Source organism: Varanus komodoensis, unplaced genomic scaffold (genome assembly GCF_004798865.1).
Source record: "Varanus komodoensis strain SLA01 unplaced genomic scaffold, ASM479886v1 scaffold1, whole genome shotgun sequence".
NCBI lineage: Eukaryota > Metazoa > Chordata > Lepidosauria > Squamata > Varanidae > Varanus > Varanus komodoensis.
In genome coordinates, this window is record NW_025335268.1 from 97,626,179 (window position 1) to 97,647,206 (window position 21,028).

General features: G+C 41.0%; 1 protein-coding gene across 3 annotated transcripts; it reads left to right on the forward strand.

The window, feature by feature from the left end:
- The first annotated feature begins 3,223 nt into the window (after positions 1-3,223).
- Positions 3,224-20,643, forward strand: AS3MT (arsenite methyltransferase). 3 transcript variants are annotated; one of them, XM_044437801.1, is made up of 11 exons: positions 3,224-3,302; positions 3,558-3,589; positions 4,295-4,422; positions 7,161-7,311; positions 8,317-8,453; positions 9,634-9,703; positions 10,267-10,348; positions 11,139-11,270; positions 13,111-13,253; positions 14,099-14,233; positions 20,475-20,643. In XM_044437801.1, coding segments are annotated over exons 1-11 (1,110 nt in total). In that variant the 5' UTR covers positions 3,224-3,301; the 3' UTR covers positions 20,574-20,643. The 3 variants fall into 3 exon arrangements, with proteins under 3 accessions (XP_044293736.1, XP_044293754.1, XP_044293745.1); XM_044437819.1 differs by lacking the exon at positions 3,224-3,302 and adding an exon at positions 3,318-3,336; XM_044437810.1 differs by lacking the exons at positions 3,224-3,302; positions 3,558-3,589; positions 4,295-4,422 and adding an exon at positions 5,534-5,901.
- The last annotated feature ends 385 nt before the right edge of the window (positions 20,644-21,028 follow it).

Here is a 21,028-nt window from a genome sequence, read left to right on the forward strand (position 1 = left end):
GATGGAGGTGGTAAATCCATCTCCCTATTGCCCAAGGGCTCTTGCTAGGGTTGACTTTTCTCCCCTCCAGCCCTTTTTCTCTTCTAGGAGTTTTTCCTCCCCTTGTATAGGTGGAGGACTTGCTGAGAAGGAAAAATAGCTTGGTGGACACTTAAGCCTGGGTCTGGGGGTGCAGTAATACCTACAGGCATTGCACTGGAACCCCAGGTCGTGAGATATTCACAAGAGAGCAACAAAGCTTTATACTACTTTATAGCGAGTCAGACCATTGACCTCTCTATCCCAGTATTGTTGACAATGACTAGCAATAGCTCTTCTGAGCTTCAGGTGGAAAGGTTTTTGTTTTTGTTTTGCCCTACTTGAGAAATTGGGGATCAAGCCCAGAACTTTCTGCATATAATTCATGTAGCTTACCACTGAACCATGGAGGGTTGTAAGAAACATTTTTAACTTCATGCAAACAGGTGAGGAGTCTTTCCTCATCTTAACCCAACTCTTTGAGAAAGTTGGTTTAAATGGTTGCAGAGGGCAGAATTGGCCTAATTTGTTTGTTAATTGAACTTGTTCAGCAAGCAACAGGCTTTAAGAAAAAGAAGTTTTAATTTGAGGAGGTAGGGGGATAAATGCTGTTCATGATACTCTTCTACACTTGCTATAAAGAAGTCCTGTTATTGTCAATGGTTGTTCTTCTGGAAAAGTGTTAATTCTCTTGGGATGTTTGCAGCCTGATCCTCTGTACGGCTTCCCTACACCTAAATCCTGAGCTATGAGTGTGGGACCAAAGTTATAAACCGCCCACCCTGTTCCTCTCCATTGATTTAGATACCCTTTCAGCCCAGTCCTGTTTTGTCTGTTCTCCTCCCTTTTTGCATGGACTTAAGTGGTGAGGGAAGGGCATTTGGTACATAGTTGGTAATTTTTCTGTAATTTAGTTGTAGTGAAAGCTGACTCCTTGGCTAAATCCTGGTGGTCTTGTCACAAATTCAGCTATGAAAAGAAGATGGAAAGAAGAGCTCGCACATGAGGAGCAATGGAGACCTACAAAAAGCAAAAACTGTTTTCATGAAGAGTTGGTGGAGGACAGCATTGCAGATGGTTGTGTGGAGCAGAACTGAATTTTCTTGCAGCAAGAGTGGTCAGTGCTAACATCTAGAAATGGATTGCTTAGGCTTTAATCTATGGGATACATTCCATCATTATGAAAGGTGTGGAGAAGGGGAGGCTGTAAATGCTCAGTAGTGAAAGAAAAGCTATCTGCATGTGATCAGAGAAACGCTTTATATTGCTTTTTTGATAACATTAGTAAAATATAAATTAATTTGGATCACTCTAAATTAACATGCAGCAGCACATGCGAATTTGTTCCACGGGCCTGTTCCTCAGTTCTTTCAAGACTGAGGTGTTGGAGCAGGTGTGGAGTGGGCAAGGTGTTGGAGGGGGTGGTGGCAGGACAACCCCAAGCACTCTTGGATGAAACTGATTATCTGGACCCATTTCAGTCCAGCTTCAGACCCGGGTACAGTACTGAATCTGCCTTGGTCGCCCTGTATGATGACCTGTGTAGGGAGAAGGACAGAGGGAGTGCGTCCCTGTTGGTTCTTCTGGACCTCTCAGCGGCTTTCGATACCATCGACCATGGTATCCTTCTGGATAGGCTAGCGGGACTGGGGGTTGGAGGCACTGCTTTGCAGTGGTTCCACTCTTATCTCAATGGCCGATTCCAGAAGGTGGTGCTGAGGGACTATGGCTCTGCACCATGGTAGCTTTGCCATGGAGTACCGCAGGGATCCATTTTGTCCCCTTTGCTGTTTAACATCTACATGAAACCACTGGGAGAGGTCGTCAGGAGGTGTGGGCTGCGGAATCATCAGTACGCTGATGATACCCAGCTCTACTTCTCGTTTTCCACCAATCCAGGTGAGGCAGTGGCTGTGCTGAACCGGTGCCTGGCCGAGGTAATGGGCTGGATGAGGGCCAATAAACTGAAGCTCAATCCAGACAAGACGGAGGTCCTGTTGGTTGGCAGATTGAGCTTCGGTGAGGGTGAATTGAACCTAGTCCTGAATGGGGTTACACTCCCTCTTAGGGACAAGGTCCGCAGCTTGGGAGTGCTCCTTGACCCAGAGCTTTCACTGGAAGCTCAGGTGACAGCGGTGGCGAGGAGCATTTTCTTTCAGCTTTGGCTGATCCATCAGCTGCGCCCCTACCTGGAGTACGACTGCCTGGCGACAGTGACACACACGTTGGTGACTTCCCAACTTGACTTCTGTAATGCGCTTTACGTGGGGCTACCCTTGAAGATGGTCCAGATACTTCAATTGGTTCAGAATAGAGCTGCCAGGCTGCTGACGGGGACTGGGCGTTATGCTCACATGACTCCAGTCCTCCATCAGCTTCACTGGCTTCCCATTGAAGTCCGGGCCCAATTCAAGGTGTGATGACCTATAAAGCCCTAAACGGCTTGGATCCGGGTTACCTGAAGGAGCGCTTACGTCCATATATGCCCGCCCGCCCCGAGATCAGCGGGAGAGGCCCTTCTCCGGGAACCCTCCGTGAAGGAAATTAGGAGGATGAGTACTCGGAGGAGGGTTTTCTCTGCGGTGGCGCCCAATCTATGGAATGTGCTCCCCAGAGAGGTCTGCCTGGTGCCGTCGTTATTTGTTTTTCGGCACCAGGCAAAGACCTTTTTATTCAAATGTCATTTTAATTGTTAATAGTATTTATTCATTTTATTCTTTGGCTAGGGTGACTTAATTTATACTGTTAATTTATGTTATTCTATGGAAGTTTATTTATGGATGTGAGCTGCCCCGAGGCTTCGGCGAATGGGGCGGCATAGAAGTCTCCTAAATAAATAAATAAATAAATACATACATACATACATACATACATACATACATACATAAGACCCTAACAACAACCCCTGAATAAATGCAGAAAAGAGTAGCCAGAACACATAGACAAGATTTTCTGGCCCTATCGATCTCTTCGGAGTCTATGATTCCAGCAGAGCTTTCTGCAGCCCTTCATCCGGGGAAGTCAGTGGCTGGGGCAATCCACGGTCTCATTTTCAGGTTTCTTGGTGTCACGCCCGCCATAGCGACCCATCACATGGTCTTAATCCCGCCTCTGATCGTGACTAACGGAGCCCTGGCCGGTCCAAGGGTGGAATGACCCGCCCATTTTGTAAAGCAAACGCTCGTGCCCTCGGAATAACATCGCGTTTCCGGCCCATTCACCGCAGCGCGCCAAGTTCTGTGAGGGGTGCTCAGAGTTTGGGATAGGCTTGAGGCGCGCGCCGAGTAAGGCGAGGGTGTTGTTGCGTGTTCTTCTAGGGTAGTGAGTTTAGCTTGTTCATGGGGAGGCGGTCCCAAGGTGTGGGTTTTTTTTTCATAGGGAGAATCATTTTGGGGCAGGGTGGTGAGAGCCTCCTGCTGGGCGGGGGGAGGGAATCAGATAGATTTGCCATAAAGTGGTGGATTGCATCGTCTACCTTCTCTAAAAGTACTCCTGTGTGAGATTTTTTTTGCTTCATATTGACTCTTGTTTTCTTGTAGTGGCTGCAGAGCGGATATACAGGGAGGTGCAGGTGAGAAGTGGGTTAGTTTAATACCGAATGGCAGTCTTCCCCAACTTGGTGCCCTTCAGATGGCATAGGACTAAACTGGTTGTAGCATGATGGGTGTTGTAGGCTCACACAAATGGAGGGTACCAGGTTAGGAAAGCTGCCATAGCTTGTATGCCCCTATGCTAATGCATGCACAGACTGGTTTTGCCTGCTTGCTTCTGTCATAGCTAGGTCCATTGCTGTCTTGAACACAAAGAATGAATCTCTCTACACTGATGTGCTGGGTCTCTTTCCTCACCTCTGCTCCCATATATTCCTACTCACTTAGCCTCGTGATGGCATCCTCCTTGTGGAGTTTGCCTGGTACTGTAGGAGGGAGAAAATGATGACAGAAATTGAGTTATAAGGTATTTATAGTATAGCAGTTGTAATATATATGTGCATCTTTCTTGGAGAGCACGGTAATTATGGCTTTTGTTTTAAAAAGTAGCTTGATGTTTGTAAGTGCACTAAGTGTGTAGACACTAATTTTATTTCGATTTCCCCCTTTTGCCAAGCTATGCAAGGTGTTTGAGCCATGAGAAATTAGTACGTTTTAAGTACAATGATCATTTTCATTGTTCCTAAACAATAAGCATCCCCTGCCTCTGCATATGGCCTTTTAGTAACTCTTTCCAACTCCAAAATTTGCATATAAATTTAGTGTTTCTGTTTTTCCTGTTTTAGGATTATTATGGCAAAGAGCTGAAGAAAACAGAAGATCTAAAAGCCAATGCCTGCCTTACTTCAGCAAAACCTGTGCCCAAACACATCAGAGAAGCAATGCAATGTGTTCATGAAGAAGTTTCAGCAAAGTACAGTATTGACTTCTTGAGTGAGCTTTGTTCTCACAATGAATTGTTTAAAAACTCATTATTACATTATTGTTAGGTGGCAAGAGAGGAGTTTTTTTTAAAGCCTTTATTTGTGCAGTAGTTGTACTCATTACCAGCACTGCAGCCAACAGGTTAGCACTGAAAACTTTAATGGACAAATCAATCAACCAAAGCTTTAACTGATAAGTCAGAGAAGGCAAATTTCAAGCAGCTGGACTAAACAAACAGCCACAACTCAGTTGTGGTTACTATAATAGAAAATGGAAGAGACTTTTCTTCAAACAGTTACTAGTACTTTACAGTTTAATCAGTAAATGTTATCTTGATCATCAGTTGATACATCAGTAGATAAATAAGAATCTGTATTAATTGGTCAATCAAAAGGTAGATGATTTATCAATTGAGTTTTAACATTGGCTAATGTATACCAAGGCAATTAAAGATAATGCTGAAGAACTAATAATGTCCTGTACTTTAAAAGGATTTACCCATGCTTGGAAGAAGTGATTGAAAATATGTATTATGTTCTGTATTGTTGTATCATATGGCAGAAGGGTGGTGTTAGGGCCCTTTTTGATATAATGCAGGACTGGCCATCTTTTATTTTAAAATTTAACAATTCCAGGCATGCTATTTTTAAGGCTGCACAACTTGCCATGTAAGCTGCAAAGACTGTAAACCATTTTGAAGATCTTGCAGTGCAATTTTTTGCATTTTTACTCAGCAGTAGGTTCCACTAGGAATCCTGCAGGGATGCTGATAGCAGTTAGGAAGCGTCTGGTTCAAGTTAAGTAATTCCTCGGGGATGATGAGGAAAAAGTTTCTTATTGCCCACATTTAAGAGGGGAGAAAATAACCCACAAGCTTATGCTAAGACATCATAACCAGCGTGAGATGCTTAAGTGTCAAAACATAATTAGTATGCACCTGAAGAAAGATTTTTTTGATGTTTCTATGCAATGCTAGATGCCTCAGAGCTAAAATAGGAAATCTGGAGTGCCTGGTTTTAAAAGAGAATCTAAGTATAAAGAGAACGCACGGGATGGGATCATCTCTAGATGTAAGGGAAGACATTACAGGGCATATTGAAGGAGTGTTGCTCTGTACTTCGATTCCTAACTTCAAGTATGGGCTGATGGGATCTGAGCTAGCAGTGACTTAACAGGAATGGGATCTTGAGGTTGTAGTAGACACTGATGAAGTCCATGTTAGGCATAATTAGCAAATGAATTGAAAGTAGAACTGCCAAGATAATACACCTCTTCTACATGTATTTGGTGTGACCACACTTAGAATATTGTGTACAATTTTGGTTGCTGCACATGAGAAAGGACATTGAGTTGGAGAAAGTGCAGAGAAGGGCAAGTGAAATGATGATGGGGTGAATGATGAAGTGAAATGGACCAACTCTCCTATGAGAAGCAGTTACACTAATGGATTGTTTAACTTAGAAAAAAGGTGAGTAAGGAGAGACATGAGAGGTGTTGAAAGGCTGAGAGGCAGGATGGTGTAGTGGTTAAGAACATGGGACTGAGACACAGGCAATCTGGGTTTTAGTGCCTGCTCAGCCACAGAGCCAACTGGGTGACTTTGGGGCCATCACAGATTCTCATCCCAACCTAAGTCACAGGGTAGTTGTTGTGGGGATAAGACTGAAAGTAGGAGGAGCAGAATGATGCAAACCACTTTGAGTTCTGTAAAAGAAAAATGCAGGATATAAATCAAATAAATACGATATTCATAGTGTGGACAAAGTGGAAAGTGAGACATTTTTCTCCTCCCATAACACTACACCTATGGTTATTCCATGAAGCTGTTTACTGGCAGATTCAGAATAGATCATAGGAAGTACTTCTTTACACACTGTGTAGTTAAAGTATGGTATTCACTTCCACAGGACATAGTGACGGCCAACAATTTGGATGGTTTTAAAAGGGGATTGGACAGATTCATGGAGGAGGAGGCTATCAGTAGCTACTTGCCTTGATGGCTATGTGCCACCTCCTTTAGTAGGGGTGGTATTGTATACCAGTTGCTGAGGAACTTGAGCAAGTGAAACACTTGTACCCATCCTGTTTGAGGAATCCTGTGGGGAGCTGATTTGCCACCATGTGAATCAGATGTTTGGTTGGATGGACCTTTCATCTGATCAGCATGGCTTTTTGGGTGTTCTTATGTTCAGCAGAGGTTACTTCATAATAACATATTTAGAATTGCATTGTGCAGTTTTGTACTCACTTACGTGGAGTCAATTCTATTATAGTTAGTGAGATGCATTTCTGAGTAGACTCACATAGGATTGTGTTAGCATGCAATTCTGTACCCATTTACTTGAGAGGAAACACCACGGTATTCAGTGAGCTGTATTTTTGTACAGTACTGTTCAGTTTATTAATTTGGAAGGGTTGGTATGACTGTCATTGAGTAGATTATTCATATTATTATTTGGCTCATTTGCTTGTTTTAATTTATCTAAATATGTAGCATTGTGATAATTTTGTCCACATGCTAAAACTTGGATTGACTTGCAAACCAAATTGCTCACCAGAGGTAGGAGAGGGTTGAGAAGCAAGCAATGCAAGTAGAATTTATGTAAGTCTTGCTAATATGGATTGGTTTGTGTTGATATGCTGTACTTACCACATCATCCCATTCCATTTGTCTCCATCAGCTTTGCATCAGTTATGCATTTCTTTTCCACCTTGTCCTTTCTTCAGGTATTATGGTTGTGGCCTGGTGATCCCAGACTGTCTAGAAGACTGCTGGATATTGGATTTGGGCTGTGGGAGTGGCAGAGACTGTTACATGCTCAGTAAGCTGGTTGGGGAGAATGGACATGTCACTGGAGTAGATATGACTGAAGCCCAGGTAGGTGCTTGTTCTTGAAAATTGGATTCAAGATGGTAATTTTAACATACAGTTGGGTAGAGGTGAATAGGGTACCACTGTGGTGTGGTGGTTAGAATGTTGGTTTAAAATTTGGGAGACCTGGGTAATAGTTTGCATTTGAACATAAAGCTCATTAGCTGATGTTTGGCCAGCCACCAGGTCTGACCCTAATATACCTTACTGTTGTAAGGATAAAGTGGAGAAAAGAACCATGCAAGCTGCCTTAGTTCCTTGTGAGAGGAACTGCAGGAATATAAATGTAATTTCTGTTTTCTGTCACAATGTTTTATTTTGATTTTATAAGAAATAGAAAAGACTTCTGAAAGCTTTGCATAAGAACAAGAAAAGCCAGAATAATATTTGGCATTGCTGTCCTGCAAAGTGTTCTACAAATTGGAAATGTCTTTGCCTCTCACTTTTCAGGGGTAGGCTAGGTCCTGGATTGACAAGGATGTCTGATTCTCAGTTGTTTGCAAAAAGCAACCTTGAAATAACCTGCCTGCTATCCTGTATTCTTTAGTATAGCTTGAGATGAAGAAAGCTGGCAGGAGGTTTAACCTCAATCACTTTTCATGTGCACAGATTGAGAGTTCAAAACTTGGAATCATTATCACTTTTAATATAGAAATCATTAATATAAATAGCATATGTGATACAAAAATAGATGACATAACCAGACATATTAAATAGACTATCATAAAAGGCATTAATTACCTATTAGAAAGAATAAGTAAATATAGCATTAAAATCTTGTCATATAAATTGCATGTATCACATAGATGGAATTGTTTAAATCATATGATATGAATGTATACATAAACAATATAAATAGCTTTTAAATAAATGATAATCTGCTTACCCTAAAACAGGACACCTAGCATTTAGGTCATACACACCATCACACACACTTTTTAACAACATATATAATTCATCTCAAACGCTGAACAATAATATTCTAATTCCTGGCTTGTCTCCCTCTCTTAGGTAGAACTGGCAAAGAAACACATTGATTACCACATGAACAAGTTTGGGTATCAGAAACCCAACATAAACTTTATCTGTGGCTACATGGAAAAACTGGGTGAAGCAGGTCTTAGGGATGACAGTTACGATCTGGTAATGTAGGTATACTTCCTAGTCTGTTATCCTGCAAGCTGATAGATATCAAGGATTCTGTTTGAAGTGCTGGTTCTAACTTCAGATGCCATACATCGCACATAATTAGAGATGTTATGACAACCCATCAAAGCCCCCAAATACCAGTGCCTCTTTTGTGGGTTTGGCCCAAATCTCAAATTCCAGGAAGCTGTGAATATTTAACAGGAATTTCTGTTCTAAGACACTGTTTCAGAGATTGAATATGTATGTTATGGAGGTTCCCAATTGATTTTGGCATAATGTTAATGCTAGAATAGGAGATTTCCATGGCAATATTAATACACACAGGAGCACTTATATAACCCTTTCTGTGTTCACATACTTTATTTCATATGCTTCTTCCTGTCCCTGAGGTTTTTAAAGAACATTTCCTCCCCAAGACCAGAAATTCAGCTGAAAAAGGTCCCTGTGTGGAATGCTTAAAAGGGAGAGTTAAGCACCGCTCCCTTTCTGCCTACTGCTTCTCTTCTGCACATGTCATTATTTATTTATAGAATTATTAATAGAATTTATAAACTGCTCTAAATGTCAGAAAAATACCCAAGCAATGAATGAAGCAGTGAAATAAAAAAGAATCAAGATGGAAGAGAATAAAGCAAATTAAAATCTTGTTATACTATGTTAAACTATGGTTGCTCATTCAGATTTATTTATTTACTGGATTTATAAACTGGTCTGTATCTAAATAAGATTCCTTAGCAGTGAACCATGAAACAGGCAAAGAATGACTCTCCCACAAACTCTTGCATTCACTTAATGGAACTTAAGTTTGGAACTTGCTTTCTGGTATTTGTACTGGCCTTATAGAGGCAAATTGTTTGTCTACGTCGGGCAGACATTCCTGCAACTGAAACAGTGCTGATTTAGCAGGATTCAGAGATGAAAGGAGGTTTGTCTAGCTGGGGTTTGGACTCGGTTTTAAAACAGCATGGTTAAAAAAACTGATAAACCCCCATGACCCCCTTTTTTAGTGCTGGCATATAACAGGAAAGCAGGTTTTCTTTAAAACATGAAATGTGCTTTGATATCTCCCGCCCCTTATTCTTATAAGCCCTACTTTAGGCTAGCCCTTGCCTGCATGATGAAATCTGCCCTTTGCTTTCCTACTTCAGGCTGTTTAAAGAACATTTATCTCCTATTTAGCTCCAATTGTGTGGTTAACCTGTCTCCTGATAAATGTGCTGTCCTACGTGAGGCTTATCGAATCTTAAAGGTAAAGTACGAGCTGGTTGTATATGCATGTTGGACACAGTAAAGACAGTACTGAGAAAACAGATGCTCTGAGTGGTGACAAGCAACAAAAGTTTACTTCTGGAAATAGTTTTAATCCAAACATAGTTACAAATTTGGTGTTGAACACACAAATCATTTGAACAGAAGCATCTGTACAGATCAGTACCTGGAAAAATTGCTAGTCAGGAATTTTAGTAGAATGAAACAGGTCAGGTTTATGTTTAGGATGGTGCCTAGGTCCTATTTATACTAAGAAAGGGAGGAGAATGGTTGACTTCCATGAACATGCCCTAGGTTGCCTCCGGAGACCTGGGATAATTTGTTTGAATGGGTGAGCTGTAGTGCTTTGAAGTTGTAACACATTCATAGCAAAGAATTCAACTAGCAGGGATCAAGGGGTTTAGTTGGCCCTGCACTCTCAGCCAAGCCACTTCTTTCAATTTCACCAGGTCACAATCTCTCTTCTTTCCACCATTATACCCTCACTCACCTGTCAGACAGAAGAATTTCTTTGTTTATTTACTGTTGACATTCTTCTTTCAGAATGGTGGGGAAATGTATTTCAGTGATGTGTATGCCAGCCAGGATCTGCCAGAGACGATCAGGAAACATAGAGTCTTGTGGGGTAAGTGAATGTGCATCTCCACATCCAATTCTGTATATCATGTTGAGAATCTAGCAGGAGCATGGCATTTCTCCATCAACAAAACATTTAGGATTGTGTTATATGGGAACTCTTCCCAAAGGTTAATGAGCAGTGAGAGAGTTTCCCCAAAGTGGTGTGTGAGCATTTATGAAGCAACTGGCAGTGACAGGGGTAAGATTGCTGAGAGCACCAAGGCTGTTTTGCTGCTCTTTCTGAGATGCTTATTTCCAACCCATGATGGGATTGGGCTCCTGGGTTCTGATGACATGACAGCCCATCATAGGTTCAACAACCCATACAATAAGTTGCCAGGGTAGTTTGGATTGCCAACTTGCAGGAAGCAATCCAGGTTCATACAATGCAGTGACACACTATGGCTAGTTACCCATGATGGGCTGTCATGTCCTGAAAACTCAGTCATTGTTCCTTTGAGGTGTTTCAAGCGTCAAAAGGAAACTGCTCCACAGCGTGACGATTGCAGCTTTGGGCTTGGGGGAACCTCCCTTGAACACACGTGTCAAAACTGCTTCCCACATGTGTGTTTAGAAGTCTTACATTTTCTTGAGTTGGAGCTTGCTCAGAATTCAGCTTCCTGAGGAAATAAGTGCTGCTTTTGCTAATTTGGGAGTAGGTGGACTTTAAGCCTGCAGGACCTACTTTTCCCTTAGGAGCCCAAACTGATGAGGAGACAGAGGATGTTCCAAGTCTTCACTTTTACAGACTACCTCAAGACTGCATTTGCCTACCTTTTTCACTGTGTCTCCTTTAGGTGAATGCCTAGGGGGAGCCTTGTGTTGGAAGGATCTCTACAGAATTGCTGAGCAGGTTGGATTCTATCCACCTCGGTTGGTGGCTGCTTCACAAATAACTCTTGCCAACAAGGAGCTGGAAAATCTTGTGGGTATGTGTTCTTATCTTCTGTTGCTCCATTCCACTGAGCAAACCACCTTAGTCCTATCCGGGGGGCAGAACCACTTTCACCCTGAAGGTCAAAAATGTTTGGAAACGTGTTTGGGGACCACATTGCAGGGGTATGGGCCAGAGGCACCAGGGGTAGGGTGAAATTCAGCCCTGATAGTGTATTATAGCTTGGAGGATTTACTGTCGTTTAAGCCTTAAGTGAACATTTGAGTTCTTGTATTGTGGGAATATTCACAAAAGCTGGGAAACCTCTAAATGGTCAGTAGTGGGTGGGGGAAGAGAGAGGCAAAGGAAAGGGGCATGGCCATCTGGGGAACATAAGAGACTTTAGGGGATGGGCCTTCTGGACCAACTGAAGTTTCTTAACAGATTTTTAAGGCAGCCCCATGTCTTACTGTAGTCTAACCTGGATATAACTAAGGCATGTGTGATTGTAGGCAGATCAGTCATCTCTGTGAACCGGTCCATTTGGCAAATGCACTCCTGGCCACCACTTAAGCCCGGGCATCCAGGTTCAAGGCATGCTCCAGGAGTATAGCCAAACTGTGCAAGCCTGACAGAAGAGTGAAAGCTCATGAAACTCAAATTGAACCCCTGTTTGCTGATCTGCCTTTTAGATGAAGTTTCAGTTTGTTTGCCCTAATTGCATCTAGTATGGCAGCAGTCACCTGTTTAGAACCAGAACAGTTTCTTTGGACTTGAATGGATGGGAGAAATAGACTTGGTTGTCCTTGATATACTGGTAGTAGCAAACCCCAGGCATCCATTCCCTGCAATTTTATATATATCTTTTATGTGGTAAATAGCATGGGGGACAAAGATGCTGAGATTATAAGATGATCTTATAGCGAAAGCCTTCTTTGTTCGTGTATGTTTATTTCTGACATTTTTATAGATAATGAGATTTAGAAATGGGAATTAAGCTGTTGCTGTTCCTCTTTTTCATTATCTGGTTGTAAGAGATTAGCTCAGGAAACCAAAGTAAAAATCATGCAGATGTATGAATTATAATTCCTCTCCCATCAGAATACTGGCAGCCTTAAGGGAAATAGTAGTGCTGTAGAACAAAAAGCAAGGTAGGAAGATGTGTACGTGTCTGTTTTCCTCCCCCTCTTCTGCTGAGGAGTTGCTAATTGACCTTGAGATAGCCTGAAGTTCATGCTGCATACAGTACAGCAAGGAGGAAGGGCTGTTTTAGCAGAAGAAAAGGTCACTCTTTTCTTCCTTGCCTAGACAAAGAGATGAGTTGGGACCCTGGATGGGAGCCAAGAGGCTCTGATACCTCTTTGTGCCATTTGATAAAGCAGGCTAAGTTTCTCCTTTTGCTGAAAACCATGAGATTCTCCAACAAGGGAATAATTAGAGCAATCCTATTGTATTTTTAGTTACACATGATGCTGATTGGGGAGAACAAAGTACCCTTATTAAGCCCATGACAAATTTCCAGATCTCATTTGGAGCACCTGATGCTATGATAGGCACATAATGTGAGCTGTCTTGGTAAAACAAGGCATCTGTGTTTTGCTTTCTAACTATTTCCTTGAATGATACCACTTAAGATTTTGTAAAATACAACTTACTTTTGTACTGCAGAGAACTGGCTGTGTCTGCAGTGTTCCACTGCCTAAATCTTTTAAAAAACTCAGTAACCATTTGAATATTCCAACTTAATGCAAACAGTGTTTTACCTGATGTGAGAACTTGGAAGCTGTCTACCTTGTTTCTTCCCTCAGCACCTGTGTGGCCCACAGTTAAGGTGGGAATAGTACTGTCTTGTTTTGACACTTATCGTGATGCAAACCTCTATGTTCTGGTTCTAGGTGATTGCAAGTTTGTTTCTGCTACTTTCCGTCTGTTCAAGATTCCCAGGGAATGTTCAGCTGGGTGTACTGAAGTTATTTACAAAGGAGGCATCCCAGGGCATGAGAGAGAACTAGAGTTTGACATCAACTACAGTTTTAAGGTACAGGCCTGGAGGATAGGACTATTTTCCAATGAGATATGAAAAAAATTGAAACTCTGGAAAGCATTAAAAATCACTCTGTGATTGCTAGAAGTTACAATTATATTTCTGCCTGATTTCTGGAGAGCTGGAGGATGCTTCTACTGTGACCTGCAAAATGGGTGTTAGTGGAAAATCATTGTCTTGTCTAGATTTTTTTAAAGGGGAAAGTACTGCTAGATTCTACACAGTAAAGTTGGATCGTGTACTATAAATGTCAGTTTTCCCCATGAGCGTTTTAGACATACCCTGGCACTGCAGTGCTTTCTGGGTTTATCTTGATGAATCAAGCTAAAGCTTCAGCTATCTATATGCTGCCCTGTCACTATTTAGCAGGGAGGGTTGTGGTACAGAATTCTCAGTACATGTTTCTGCAGTTTCACCGAGCTCTGTGTACTTTAAGTGCTGTTATGCATGAACAGGCCAAACTCCATGTTGTGCAGGCTACCAATGGTTGAATCTGTCTACACATTGATTTTGATTTTTGAAAAAACGAGCTGTGGGAGGCCCTACATTGGATTTGAGCAGAAATGGAACTTGAGTAGGGGCTGTTGAACCATTCCTTTCTCCACTAATTTCTCAATATAAAACACATGTTTATAGCTGCTGTTCCTTTGCTGATCATATGAGCAAGCTCTTAGCTGATAGGTTCAGGAATGTTGCAGTCGTGGACATTGGTGACTCTAGGGCAACTTGGCAAAAGAAATTGTAGGGTCATAATTGGAATGAAAGAAACTCTAGGGAACAAAGGAAATCTAGGCATTTTCTAATTCTTTTCTTCTTGACTTTCTTTTGTCTTCCTACAGCAAGGAGAAGTGGTGGATGTGGATGATGAGACAGCAGCTATTCTACAGAACTCAAGATTTTCTCGGATGTTCCTGATCCATCCAATAAGCCAGAAACTACTAACTCCAGAAGGATATTGTTCCAGAAAACTGAAGGTTAGTTTGATTCAGCACTCATAGATCATTCCTGAATCCCAAACAGGTCCTTCATATATACACATATATATGCAAAACCATGGTGTAGCTGGCCTTGGTAGCTTTACAATCATCCATAGAGCTGAAGTCGGAGTAGTTTGTGTGTGGGTTTTAAAGTTAATACCTTCGAACAGACAAGTAAAACACCATACTGGTCTTCAACTAAGGGCCTGGAAGATAAAGTCCATTCCTCCCAAGGCAGAAGTTAGATCTTGATCTATTGGTAAATCTCTGGGTAATTTCCAAAGGATTAGCAAGGATTTCTGACTCCCAGTTGTTTAACAATATCAATAACCAAATGACCATCCCCATCCTAAATTATACTACCAAAATTTAGAAATCTTGTAGGAAGTTAACCAGAATTTTTTTGTGAGCTTCCTTCAGTTGTGTTACTCAAAACAAATGCCTTGGTGCTATTTTAAAAAAATTTAACTGTATGTCTTGAGTGTATGGCTCTGTGAACCTTTACTTTCTTTTCTGAAGGGCCATTATACCCCTCCCCCATAAGGCCTTGGAATATGATAAATACAAAGTTAGCTTGGAATTTTTGATAATTCTGACAGTTCCTATTGTTCATAAGTGAAAAAGAGCTACTGCAACAGGATTTCACATTCTTGTATCATGGAGGCATGTAAATTGTTTTGTATTTCAGCTCTGAGGGCATGCATGCTGTATTGAGCCCATCAGAAAGTGTGTGGGAACAAAAGTGTTTCAACAGTTTAGAGCCAGAGGATAGTGTAATTTTAAAAGGATTAGGTATGATCAAACAATTTTATCCAACAGCACTCATCTCTTTATTCTCACTTCATTCTCTGTGGTTTCTGAGCCTTTATGCTTGTTGACTCTCATGTCACAGATCAGAATCTTTTTGCAGCACAGCATATAAAGGAAAATGTGCTATTCTTATTATGAGAAGTGGCACACTCTTATTCTAGAGCCTGAGTTGCACAATTTATTTGCTTTCTTGCAGATTTATAAACAACATGCTTGTATTTGCTGGTCAATAAAAACTAACATTTTGCAGATGAGAAATTGGTTGAAAGATCTTTAGTAACTTGTCTTTTCTGATAAACCCTTTTTGTAAGTTTCCTACTGTTTTATCTCTGTGGAGCATGTCAGCAGGATCAGTAGAAGCCCACAAATGTGTTCATCAGCTAGCTAATGGTGTTCATATATTTTCACTGGGATAGTGTGCAGTTGAGTGAGAGACAAATGTGAACTCATCTCTGTCCTTTTCCCGAGTGTTTGAAGTTTACTATGATAAGATCAAGGCCTTCCAAGATTGGGGAGGACAAAGATTGGCAGTAAGTTTGGCATACAGCAATGTATAGCTGGCTAGGCAGGGCCAGACAAAATCTGGGGTCTTCTCTTGATCCTTCCCCTTCAACCCTGACCCTGTTTTGAAACTGGCCTATCTGTAAAAAGCAGAATCTATCCTCTAGATTCTTCTGATGAAGGCAAACAGCTGTGTGTCCTAGAAAGGATAACCTTGTGTTTTTTTGGTATATGATAGGAAGGAGGAGGAGAGGTCTGGAACAAGAGAAACATTTCTTAGATAAACAGCAGAATCTTAACAAGAGATGCTGCAGGCTTAACTCTTCCTTTACCACACTTCCAAATCTAACAGGAACAAGTAATTTGGATTTTGTATGACTGCTGTGCAATTTAGGCTAAAACACCACCAATTAGAATTTCTGAGCCAGGGATGGATCAACTAGCAAGCTTAAAGGCAATTTCACAGTTACCTTTTTTGATATTCAGCTTTCTACTGTACACATTGGATGGGAAATGTAAAATGTAAGCTTTTCAATTCCAGGTTTATATAATTTAGAAAAAATAATGTGAGGCTTAAGATTATACACAGTGTGTGTGGTGGGGGCAGGATGGGGAATACCAAGTAAAATACCAAGGTGCCTATGTGTGACATTCAGATATAGAAATCTCAATTCCTGTTGTATGTTTTTTTCTGTATTTATGGCACTTTCAAAACATTTTCAAAAGTGGTTTGCTCACAAATAAGTATAAAACATTGTGAATGCACTAAACTCATAACTGGGATGATGTCACAGAAACTACTTTTTTCTTGGTGACCACCCACAGTCTCAAAAGGCTGGTGAGGAAGGGAACCTGAAGCAAGATAGGTCCTGGCAAGTGGGGCTGGTGACTCCTATGTCAGTGGGGATCATCTGAACTTTATAAAAGCTATTCATGGTGCTGTATTCCATCCCTAAAGTAGGTTCACCACTGTGTAATGCCAAGGCTAGCTTGTATAAAACACAAAAATAAAAGTTGCCATGGATATGGAACCCCACTGAGATGGGAATTACCAGGCTTTCCTGGTTCCACAAGTGGGTGGTCCTTTAAATATTGATGTCCCATGCTGTAAGGACCTTTACAGCTGGTGTGAAAAACTTATTTTCTGTCAAGGGTGGCATTCCTCCTAGGTTAGTTTGTCTGGAGCCTTGTGCCTGCAGAGGGCAGAGCTATAACCATGGGTAGCTGTCATTGCAGTGAAAAAAGATGGGGCTACTCCATTCCTGTCTCTCCTCTTCCCCACTGAAAATGCTGCTGGGTGGATCCCCATTACCAGCATTCTGGGCTGATTGACTGCAAGGGCTTCTCCAGTTGAGCTGCAGCAGGCATGGAAAGAAGGTGCTCCTCAGTTGGAGTTCCAGCTCCAGCCTTCGGACACATTTCTGAGGTCAGAACTGGAACCCCAACCTATTCTAAAGCCTTCAGGTAGCAGCTAATGCTCATAGGATTCTGCACCCTTATAGTAAATCTGAGCCTGAACTGGAGTAGATGGGTAAATTGCAAACTAGGTCAATGGGCAGGAAAATGGCAGCCGAGGGTCACTGTAAGTATAGAGTTGTTGCATTACTGGGCTATAAATTCTAACCAAATCTACCGAGCCAGCTTTCGGTACTCAGAAAAAGAGATATTTGGTTGTAGATTGCTTACTATCAATGTTTACTGAGTGCCAAAACAGCCAGGATGAAGGTGATCAGTGATGGTGTCTCACAATTTTGATTTTATATTAATTCATTTCATTTCTATACTGCCCAATAGCTGAAGATTTGTAGCTTTCAGCAGCAGGTTCCAGCTTTTTGAACGGGCACTCTGGAGGTGGCGTACCTTTCATTCATGCCATTTTCCCTATCAAAATCCTCTCCCCACACCAAATTGCTACAAGCAGTCCTGATGCCAGCTATGAACGGTAGTTTATCCAAGCCACCTCTCTTCAAAAAAAACCTTAAGCCAAGCCAGGCAATTAGCTTTATTGTAGCAAATATACAGGCACAATATTGGCCTCGTTGTCTTTTCCCCCTCTCCAAAAATAAGGAGGAACATGTTGTTGGTTTATAACTTACAAATGGTGGGGAGAGAGATGAAAAAGAGCATTTTTGTCCTTTTTAAAAATAAAGTTAGAACTTAGAGCCACCTGTTAAGAACGTACAAGGTGAACAGAAGGAAGTCCTATTTCACACAATGTACAATTACCATACAATATAATCCTATACAAATCTACTCAGAAGTAAACCCCACTGAGCTCAATGGATAGCTTATATAAATATACACCAGGTAGGTGCATCCTTAAGGAATTTGCTGCTAGAAGATTTATTTATCTGAAGTATTTTTATGCTACTCCTTGTCAGCTCTGGGACAGTGTCCCTCAGCTGGAACATGGGCCAGGGGTGAAGCAGGTGAAAGGAAAACCAAAGTTTACCAAGCTGCCATTGGACACAGGAAAGGCCAAACAGGACTGGGATTTAAACAAAAGTAGAATCAAAACTCCAAATATACATTTAACATCCAAATTATGGGGAAATGACAAATAGGCACTAATGTTCATGAACCTAGTTTTTTGTTTGCGCTGTTGCTGATACAACAATATCAACTTCATTTGAAATCAAAAACTGCCCTCCAACATACACATTTCCTTCAGTAGGTGTGCACAGTGTGTCGCCCCTAGATGTCTTGGCCTACAGTTCTCATCAACCCCAGCCAGCAGCACTGGTGATGAGGAATCATGGGAGATGTAGGCTAAAACATCTGGAAGGCCAAAAGTTACCCATCTGTCCTACAGAGCTTCAGACTCACAGATTTTAAAATAATTAGTGTCTTAAAGGAAAAGAAAGGAGCTCTGTGCTTTGAGAGGAGGCCCTGTCATGAGGCACCTTCACATGATGAAGCTTGCATGATATGTGTTAGAATTACATTCTAAATCTGCCTATAGAATTACTTTCCCTTATGCATCTGGTAGTCACTGGATTAAATTCTGACTAGATTAGTTACTGTTGAGTCTCATTTATTTCAACAGGACTTAAGGGCAGCTTACTTTGGTTATAGTCCATTGACTTTATTATAATAATTGTGCATTTTAGCCATGAATTTACCAGTAACTAGTCTTGCCAAGAAAATACTAGACTGAGTTGTAATATTTCTCTTTTAGTTAGTGTGGTTTTCTACCACACAATGTTAAGCAGTACTTAAATAGATTTCTACATTTTCAGAATCATTATATTTTATCTGGATATGAGTGTGTATATATGTATTTTGATACAAAGATATTAAAAATCTTACAAAATCATAAAACAGAAGATGTGATCCTCATGACTAAACAAGAATTTTGCTGAAGAGAAATGGCAAGTAATGGCTGCATGCTTGCTTTGTTGTTTCTATTGCTCACTAGAAATAGAAGCAAAATTGCTGACAGATCCATTTAGCATACCTGTTGGTATCTCACTGTATAACTGAGCCCTGAAAATGGACAGTGCAGAAGATGCAGTGCTGCAAAATGTGACTTATCTGTGAACACTGTAGAATTGGCTGGAATACCTTCTTATCCTCCAAAATCAAGGCTTCCATTTGAGAGCCAAATAACATTTATACCATGATATAGTTCTGAAATATATAACAGCACCACCTAGTGTACATACATACTTTTCTTCAGTGTTCACTTTATTTTGCTGTTAATGTCAATGCTATGAGAAATGTGCACAAATACCAATATTAAAGACAAACTGACTTCCTTCCTGTATAGATAGGGCAGATTAATGACCAATCAGAAGTTCAGTTGCATAGATTCCCAGGTTTCTACAAAGGCTGCGGCTCATTGTCACTTATTTAAGTCACAATGAGTCATGGTAGTCATGATTATTACTCTGAAAATTCAAGTCACAACTGCAGCTTGTTGGGTTGTGCAAACCTAGCAGGGGTGGGTTATACAAGGATTAAACAACCAGCACATAACCAACAGGCCATGCAGTCTGCATTGCTTAACCTTTGCACAATCCATCCCTGCAGGGTTCAGATGATACAACAAGCTGTGCTCAAAGCTTGAATATTCAGAATGGCCATGGACACTCACTGCAGCACACCATGTCACGAAGTGGGGTTACCATTTCAGCTTTTCTCTTGATCAGGGCTGGTCAACATGTTATTCTCCAGATGTTTTGGCTTACACATTCTATTATCCCTAGGAAGCATAGTCAGAGATGAGGTATAATAGCTGTAGGCCAAAACATTTGAATGGCCACAAGTTACCCTATCCTATTCTAGATGATAGGTCCCCTCCCATCCCCACAACTTTGGGCCACTTCTCATATAAAAAATGATATGCAAAAGGGAAAATTCATCTGCTTTTCACTGCTTCTGACCTATTCTGGTTTACATAAAACATTTACTTGAAGATTGTAGGGTATCAGTAAAGCCAATGTGATACATTAGGATTTTTAAAACTTTTTCTAACTTTACTGCAAAGAGAGGAGACAAGGAAATAAGCATGGGAATTACATGGTACATTAGAAGAAAATTTTAAGGGACACAGAACAATGGATCTGTGATTGCATAAGCAGGATTGGATATTGTACACCATCTTGGCTTTTTAGCAAAAAAGGTGGTATATAAATCTTAATACTTGGTAAATAAAATAAACCACAAAGCCTTGCTTGGCTAGGAACCCCACTGGGTACCCTTAGACTACTCAGTTTCTACTGAAATTATCCTGCAGATTTGTAGTGAATATAGGATAGCAATAGCAATGTGGCAAATGCATCTGAGGTAAAACATTCTCAGGGATTGGAGTCTTTTTTTCTGAGCTGCAAGCAACTTTCCATTAGTTGGAAGTACACCCTCCCCAGTTGTGTTACCCTTTGTGGCTGATTATACTGAATTCCACCCTCCCCCTCTGTTTTTACAGGAGAAGATCAAGGATCCATTTAAATTAGTGGAGCAGTTGAAGGCAAAAGACCCTGCCCAGTCTTCCTCAGGATGCTGTGGGTCCAAAGGATGTTGCTGAACCTTGCAGTGTACTATCAAAAATCAGAGTTTGAAAAGCAAAAGTGGAATACATTGAAAATAATACTTTAGAAGTGGGATTGTGGATTCTTAATAGCAAATGAAGGAATCAATTGTGGCATTTCTTTAGTTTATATAGTATTTTCTGAGTGAGAAACTTGATTAATGATCTTTGAAGGGTCCAATGATGCTCAGCTTTGAGAGGAAAAAATTGTGTTGCATGGTGAAATTCCCTGTTAAGTGAAGAGTGCTCTTTTTCCTTCTCTTGTATCCTTATCTTGTATTTGCAGTGTTTGACTGGCAACATTGGAAGGTGACCTGTCATGGATGCATAGACCTGTCCTTTTTGGAAGGGCTTATTTTTTCTATCTTCCTATTCTTTGTTATAGCACAGCTACTGGAAGATCATTGTTGGCTTCCAAGGTACTTTTCTCCAGCAAGTTTCCAAGCTTACAC

Coding starts and splice junctions, on each gene's coding strand:
- AS3MT (XM_044437801.1), top strand. Junction 8,454..9,633: donor GACAGTTACGATCTGGTAAT/GTAGGTATACTT, acceptor TCTCCTATTTAG/CTCCAATTGTGTGGTTAACC. Junction 13,254..14,098: donor ACATCAACTACAGTTTTAAG/GTACAGGCCTGG, acceptor GTCTTCCTACAG/CAAGGAGAAGTGGTGGATGT.